Genomic DNA, 8182 nt, shown 5'->3' with positions numbered 1-8182 from the left:
CTCAAACCAACCTTTTGCCTTTTTTGACCTGCAACTTCCCTTTTGCTTGCTTCAGCCCAGCTCTTCCTCTTGGCAGGGCTTGCACCTCTCCCCATTTTACAAATGAGGACCCTGAAGCCCAGAGGTGCAGTAATTTACCCAAAGCCACATGGCTACCAGTGGCAGAGCTGGGATGGGACCTTGGGACCTTAAAAGAGAGCAAGGCTCCATCCACTCCTTAGAAGCTGGTGATGTCATTGCTGTCCCGATAGCTACCCCTACTTCTACAGCAAGACAATACTGAGACTTCGAGACCCACCCTCAGGCTGGGCTCTTGCTTTGAATACAAGATATACCAGATGCTTTCTCCAGTTGCCGCTAGAGTTTCCAGCTCTAGGTCTGTAGGAAGGGGCTGCCTTTCCAAGTTACACAGGGACAGGGAGCAGCTTCAAAGTCAGGGGCTGGGTCTGAAAGCTCTCAGGAGTACGGGATGGGGGTGAGTGGGATCAGAGTCTTGGATTGTGCGGGGGTGCAGGCCAGTGCAGAATCTGGCCCTGTAAGGGAACCAGCCAGGGCATGTGAGGCAGTAAGGAGCAGACAGAGGTCAGACTAGCTGTGTGACTTTGTAACCATGGGCAAGGCCAGGGCCTTCTCTGGGGCTCAGGCTTCTCATCTGCAAAATGAGGACCAAATAGTGCTCTCTTAAGTACTTTCTAGTTTAGAAATTCTCTGATCTGTGAATAGCAGAAAAATGAGCACCTGAGAAACCATTTCCAATCCCAGACTGGCAGCTGCCTGCTCTGGCCTCTGCTTGCTTCCAGAGCTAATACTGTTTGGCAGAGTGCTTGTGTGCCTGAATTTGCCTTGGGACCACTGGGCCTTTTCTCAGATCAATCCCAGACAGTGCCCTCCCTCCTTGAGCTGCCACCCCAACTCCCATCAGCCTCCTCACAGACCATGAAGATATTTTTTCCCGCATCAAACTGAGAGAAAGTCCATGGTAATTTGCCCGTTGAGCAGGTAGCACTGTGAGAATCAGGGAGATCACATGGCTTCCTCAAGGTCACTCGGTCAGGCCACAACTAGATGCCTGTTCTAATGGCCTCCTAGGTAAGTAATGCCATCATGGAGGTCTGCTGGGCTTCTGGGGGGTGAGGTGGGAGATTGCCCTTGGTGTTATCTCTAGAGGATAGGAGGCTGGCTGCTCCAGGGCCAGTGGGCAGTGAGGTCCCCCACCCGGGGGCCCAGATCTCACTTCCAGCTGATTACAGGCTGTGGCAGGGTCCATAACCTCCCCAATTAGCCAGGGGCCAGGCCCAAGGCCTCTCTGATAACCTGAGCTCTGTGGCAGCCGCCATGGGGCCAGCTTATCTGGCCTCTCTTATCCTTCCCCTTCCCCCACATACTCAAAGAGTTGCCCTGGCTGTGAGCAGATGAATAACCAGATTGTCCTGCAAGCTCAGCCGGCAAGTCCAGCCCTACACCCACCACTTTCCCTGACTAGAGGAGGCCACAGATGTTTTGCACCCCCTGGAGGGAAAGGGCTGAGCCAGGGAGGACTCCTGACTCTAAGCTGCCAGCCGGTTCCCTGAATGGTTGGAGAGAGCTCCCCATATTTGCTCCATCCATAAACCCACGTGGATTCAGAGGGGCTCACCTTTCCTAGAGCTCTGTACCCATCCCCAGGGAGCCAAGCAATAGATAGTATGCACTGGCAGCCTGGTGGCACCTCTTTCGCCATCCCTTTTTGACTGAAACACTGCTCTGGCTGGGGGTTGGGGATGTGCCAGACACATCAGTGTCTCTGATTCAGCTGAAATGGTGAAAAGCTGCTGCTAGTCTGACAGCCCCCACTGGCTGTGCCCAGACCTCCTTATGTTCCCAGCCATGCCTCTCTAGGGCATGTGATTCCTCACCTTGCAGGTCCCCAGACAGGAGGGACTGGCTTAAGCCACCCTATGGAAGGCCATCTACTCGCCTACAGAGCCTAGTTTGATTCAGGTCCCGCTTCTCCCAAGATGCCCAGCTGACCCGGTGGAGGTCTCCCAAGATGCCCAGCTGACCCGGTGGAGGGAACTGAGGATGAAGTCTCTTTTCAGTTGTGAGGACTGGATGGGATGCATGTGAAAGGAGCAGAGCCTCTAGATGCTGCTCCAGTTCTGGCTGGATGGTTGCATGGGGATCCCTGCTTGTTTGTGAATTCAACTCATCTGCAACCATTACATTAAACTTTACCCCAAACCACACCTGGCTCAGTGGGTTTCCTTCAAACCTCCCAGGCTTTTCTGGGTTCTCAGGGAAGAGGGGAACAAGGGCTAGCATTAGTCTCCTTCATGCTCAACACCCTTTTTTGCTCCTGCTGTTCCTGTCTCCTTTCTGCCATTCACTTTAGGTCCAGAATTGGGAAGAGATAGGGGAACAAAATCAGGAACCTGTCATCCAAGGTTCCAGCCACGTTTCAAGAGACCTACCTACACCTAACTTTTCACCTTCTGAGTTTGAAAAAAGAAGCAATTACAAAGTGCCCGCCTTAAAGATAAGGTTAGGGTCTTTCCTCCAGCAGTCCTCCCTTAGCCCATGTCGAGGACCTGACTGGCCCTGACTGCCACAGCCAGGGAGGCTCCAGGCCTGTGGTGCCTCCAGAACTACCTGCTCTGGTAACAGGCAAGAAATTTGGAGAATAAATTTAAATCAGGCCCTACCCAAATTGCAGAGCAAATATTCTCCTCCTTCTTACCCCCCCCCCCCCCCCCCCACTGACTCTCCAGTCAATTGCTCGTATCATCAAGGCAGGGGGTGCTGGAAGCAGGGACACATGGTCAGGCCCACAGGACTCTGCTCGGTGCTTGGAGAGGACCCTGATCCCAGCAACTCAGGGATAGACACCAATTGCAGCGTGATTTATTGGACAAGACGTGCACTTTTTGACAGGGTCTTGGTAACCACGGTTTCCTTCACTCAACAGTACAGGACCAGGGTAAAAGGGCTTACAGACAAAAAAGACAAATCCTTCCCATGAGCCAAAGGGGAAAGAAAAGAGGAAGGGGGGGGGTGCTTCTCCTTCCTTCCTCCTTCCCTGATACTCTGGGCCTCAGTTTACCCTATGCCAAAGGGAGGTTGGCCAAGGGAAACTGGGCAGTGCATATCATAGCCAGGAGTGGGCTAGAGCTGTCTGCTCAGGGTCAAAATGCCCAGGCGGGCCATCCACTCTCTCTCCTCCCAAGCCCCCTGTGGGTATGGTTAGAAAATACAAAAGCGGATCCAATGCAGGACATCATGTGCAGAGGAGGGGACGGAACTTCTGCAGAGTCTTTTTCAGCCACAGCCCCACTGATGGGGGACAGAGGTCAGAGTGTGCCAAGGTGCTTTGGAGAAGGGTCTCTTCTCCATCCAGGGAGGGTGGGCGGCTGTTGTCACTAAGCTTGGGGAAGGTGGTTGGTGAAAGAGGAGCAGAGACTGAAGGGTAGGACCACGAGGGGGGCTTCTCCCCCTCCCCCCAGCAGGTGAGTGGGCCGGCCAGTCAGAAGCAGGTTGCTGGTACTATGGGAAGCCAGTAGGGAAGAGGCTGAGCGGCTGACTCTCGTTGGTGGGCAGTGGAGATCGGTAGCCATCAAAGTTTCTTGGGATGCTGCCGCTGGTGGAGCCTGAGCTGTTACTCAGAGTCTCGATGCTTCCCTCTCGCTGTAGTTCTGCAAGACAGAGGAGAGGACCAGGCCTGGTCAGAGTGGGTCTGGGGGAAGGGGCACACCCTGGGCTGGGCTGTCTGCCTGGAGGGGGATCTCCACCTGCTCCCCAGATGCACCAGGCAGCAGCTCAGGTCACAGGGAGCTCAGCCGAAGGAGGGAGAAGCTCCCTTGGCTAGGAGACTCCAGTTTTAGGCCACAGTCTTTCCCTCACTGTGGGAACCCCTTTGGGCCAGAAGTATGGCCACCCTGCTGATTTGTCTGGACCACACTGCCATACACGGGACGTGTGCCCACACCTGCACACATACTCATGCTCAGCCAGCATGCTCCCCAATTCCGTAAGTGGCTCCAGTCCTGCATCTACTGGTTAGGCAGGAGAAAAGATAGACCACAGCAAGGACTGCAGCTTTCCTGCCTGATCTGTCCCTACCTTTCCTCCCTGGCCCTGCCTGTTACCCAGAGCTTCCACCCTGGCTTAGCAACTCACTTGTTCACATATTCTGACCCATCCAATCTGCCTGCTGGCCAGGCCTTGGCTCATCTTTGGCACCTCCTGGAAAGTGTCCTGTTTCCCTGCAGGAGGGAATGCCTGGTTTGAGAGGGGCCTATTCCAATGGAGGGAAGGTCCCTACTTGCCTGCAGTATCTCCTTCCTTCCTTCCTTCCTTCCTTCCTTCCTTCCTCTTATCCCTCAAGTGTCCTGGAGGCCCCTCAGAATGTACTTGCTCAGGGTTGCCCTGGGAAGTAGGCAGGGAGGCTCCAACCCCTTCTACTGCCCTTTCCCTGGCCCCAGCACAGCCATGCTGCCATCTTAGATAGGGCAACTGGCCCTATCTCATTGAGTGGTGGGCACCTTAACTGTCCCCACCACCATCTCTTGACTTAAGATAGGGACTGGAGCAGGTGGGGTGGAAATAGATTTCTTTGCGTGCTGAATGAAAGGAAGAAGGAATTACACCTTGGTTTTTTGCAAGCGGCTGGTTTCTATCCCCTTTCAGTCCCTCATAGTGGGCTCTGAGGTGCGGGCACACACATACCTGGGAAGACTCTGGGAGCCTACCCCAAGCCAAGATGTGGTGACCTGCAATTTCTCTTCTTCCAAGGTACACTTGCCTGGGACTGAGAGGATCTTAACCGTCCACCCCGGGAGCTCTGGACCCCAAAGCTGCCACTTGGAACAGCAAGGTGTGCTTGAATGTTATACTTGTCTGGTCTGGCTTGAGACCTTTATCTCCGGCTTGCACCTGCTCCCAGGCCCCCTGCCATCATACACACACAGCACAGCTAGTTTTGGTTAGGGAATGAATCATGAACTTTACTCTTGGGCTGGCCACCAGCAGCCATCCAGGCACTAACCACTGACTCCCACTCTTTATAGGTCACCCCCAAAGCACAGAAGCTACCCCGCAGCCACCACAGAATGGGGTGGGAGAGTGTGCCTTCAGAGCAGGCACCTGTACCTGGGCGTGAGGGGCCCTCAGGCTGCATAGACATGTCTGGGGCCCGGGTCCAGGCTGGAAGGGTGCACTGGACACTGGAACCTCTCAGCAGATAGGGGGCAGTGGAAGGAGGGGGCTGTGGGCCCGATGATGGTCCCAGTCTCCAAGATGCACTGGCTTCCCTGTTGGGCCAGGGGCCCTGGGATACATCAAGAGTTATCTACATATGGACAGAAAACAAGGCAGGTGACTACTGCATGAGCTCTGTTTTCCCTACTCGTTCTCTGGTCTCACCCTAACTTGGGAGTACAGACCATGTGCCAAGAGAGGGACAGGATGGGAAAGCAAAGAATAGACCCTGGAATTTCTGCATGGAAGTATCAGACTCCAAGAAAGCTTCCTTTGTTCCCTTCTTTGCCCACAAGCAAGCCAAGGAGCGTGTGGGGGATCTCTGAGGCCCCATTGGATTTCAGAGACCCTTGCCCTCATCCACGGCCATCCTGGCACTAGGGGGCGCTAACGGCAGGGCCAGGAGGGCAGGAGAGAGGAGCACCCGCAGTAGCAAGGAAAGCAGGGGCTTCCTTAGGATCTGGACACCAAGCCTAAGCAAGAAAGCCCCAGATGAAGGAGCAGGAATGGCCACTAGTATAGGGAAGGCTGGCCCCCTTCCAGAGCTGGGGGACAGGCCCATAGCTCTTGATGCAAAGTTCTGACACATCCACGTTGCCAAGGAAACTGAGGAGACTGGAGCCCAGGACCAAGCACAGCACCCCCACTGCCTCTTGGCACTGGCCAAGGGCAACCCCCTCGGCAGCTCCAGGGGTCCCACTCACACCTCATCCCATCATGTGACAGTGCAGGGACCGTTGCTAAAGGGACTTATGAGTTTGCCATTCTTAGGGGGCCAGATGTAGCCTGACCCACCTGGCTCCCATTTTCTCTTCACCAGTTAGGCCTGGGGTAAGATGGGAGTGGGCAGGCTTCTCCCCTGCCCCCAGATCCCGGGTGGTCAAGCTCTGCCCAGTCAATCTCCTCCAGCCTCATCCCTCCTCTCCACTCGCACTGCCGCTGCCTGGTTAGGCCTGCACTTCCCACCTAGATAATTTCAAGAACTCCCTACTGGCCTTCTAACCTCCAGCACCCGCTGTCCATCCCACTTACCAAAGCCAGAATGGCTTGTCTATAGCACAAACCTCATCTCGCTTTTTCTCTGCTTAAAAACCTTTATCACTCCCAATAGTCCTCAGGATAAGGCCTAAACTCAGCACTACAAAAATGACCTTTCATGACCTGCCCCTGAGACCCCACCTCACCAATGCCACTCATTATTGGATTTGAAGAACCAAAGTAATGAACTTGTGCAGTTTTGGGATCTCTCCAAGTTGCCTCAGGCCCCTGGGTCTGTGCTGTTGCAATTTCCTTTGACTGAAAAACCCTTCCCAGGCTCCCCAGGCCCCCAGAACACCTACTCATCTTCCAAAGGTTAGCACATGTGTCTACTCCTCCGTGAGCCTGTCCTGCTGTCCTGCAGAGCTGGCCAGACCCCACTGTGCTCTGTACTTCCTTCTGCCCCAGGCCCTCTAACACTCTGTGCACCATCTGTTCACACTGTGTGTCCCCATCCAGGGGGAAAGCCTCTCAGGGGCTGGGTCTGTGCCTTATCTCTGTATCCCTGATGCCAACCACTGGGCCTGGAAAAGAGTCGGTGCTCAGAAAACATTTCTTGAATGAATGATGTGGGAAGGGGAGTCGGGAGCTTCTTCTCAAGTATGGACTATCAGTGAAAGAGCCAGCGCCGGGCTGGACCTGGGCACTTTTCCATATGCCTTCCGTTCCGTCAACCCCCTTTTCTCTTCTCACTGAGACAGGGCAATGAGTGTGTGCGGAAGAGCAAGTGGAAGAGGGCTGCACACAGGTTCCCCCACCTTCGAGTTACCCCGGCCGCCCAGCCCTAGGAGCAAGCGGCAAATGGAAATGTGTGGCCTTACCTTCCTCCATCCCGAACACCTGCTTTGTTACTGTTGGGTTGCTCACGGACGCTGGGCTGTTGGCATTGTTTTTTTTTTCCTTTTTTTTTCCCTTTTGAAAAGAAAAGCATTGAGGAATCTTTTTGGAAAAGATATGGACAACGATTGAGAAGTACACTGATCTCTGCAAGCAGGTGGAGGAGGAGTGAGGAGGTGTGGGGTGTCACGCTGGGAGGAGGGCAGGCTTGCAGCAAAGTCCTGCAGTCAAGGAGGGTAGTGACATGCACGTGTAGGGGAGTGAGGACCGGTCAGTCTTCAGGGTCCCAGATTTGGAACTGGTGTGACAGAGTGGAGACCCCCTTCGGCATGGGGGGATGGGGAGAGAGGAGCTGCACACAGAGCATGAGGGCAGCTGTGGGAAGGGGAGAGAAGGGTGCCAGGAGACACCCCATGTGGGCAGGTTGCTAGAGGGAGAGGAGACAAAGGCAGCCTGCAGAGTTCTGGGGGACACCTCCAGACCTTTTGACTCCGGGGCCCAGCCTCTGGGCTGCTGCCCTCCTTCCCCATTCCCAAGTCCCCAGTTCTGGGCAGCTCTGCCGAAGTTGAGGTGAGCTTGTGGGGAGAGTCCACCAGCTACCTGCCAGGGCTGCAGAGGGGAGCTGGGGGCTCTGTCGAGCGGGGGGTGGTGGTGGCTAAGAAATCACTCCCAGCAGCCTCTCTGCTTAGAAGAATGCAGATTCTGGCCAGTGGGAAAATGCCAGCTCTAAGAGAGGTTGCTCCCCTGGCCTCAAAGCACAGTAGGGGATGAGGAATAGTTCCCAGACCAGTTGCTGGACTGAGAGAGAAGATAACTTATTGTGCCCTCACATCCTCCAGCGACCCTGTGTGCCGGGGAGTTGGGTGGTTGTCTCCCCATCTTACAGACGGCAAAACCAAGGAAGAGTAGGAGGCCACCGGCTCTAGGTATACAGTCTCCCTGAGAGAGAACTGGTGCCGGTTTGGCCCCAGGATGGAGATGTTGGCAACTCCAGGCATCACCGACTGGGTCCCAATGCCCACCGCTGGCTGTGCCCACCCATTCCCATACTGGCTCTCATTGGAGAATGGGCCTA

The 8182-nt window shown here is 54.9% G+C and overlaps 1 protein-coding gene across 1 annotated transcript in view; it reads right to left on the bottom strand.

Annotated features, from left to right (window-relative positions):
• Window positions 1-2863: 2863 nt before the first annotated feature.
• Window positions 2864-8182, bottom strand: part of BCAS3 (BCAS3 microtubule associated cell migration factor) — a 628358-nt gene continuing 623039 nt past the window's right edge. The window contains exons 28-29 of the mRNA XM_047833397.1: window positions 7092-7182; window positions 2864-3668 (exon numbers count right to left, since the gene is read on the bottom strand). Of these exons, the coding sequence (XP_047689353.1) occupies window positions 3632-3668; window positions 7092-7182 (128 nt within the window). The 3' untranslated portion in view covers window positions 2864-3631. The remainder of the gene's footprint in view (window positions 3669-7091; window positions 7183-8182) is intronic.

Source organism: Prionailurus viverrinus, chromosome E1 (genome assembly GCF_022837055.1).
Source record: "Prionailurus viverrinus isolate Anna chromosome E1, UM_Priviv_1.0, whole genome shotgun sequence".
NCBI classification, from domain to species: Eukaryota; Metazoa; Chordata; class Mammalia; order Carnivora; family Felidae; genus Prionailurus; species Prionailurus viverrinus.
This window is presented reverse-complemented; position numbering and strand designations above follow the sequence as displayed.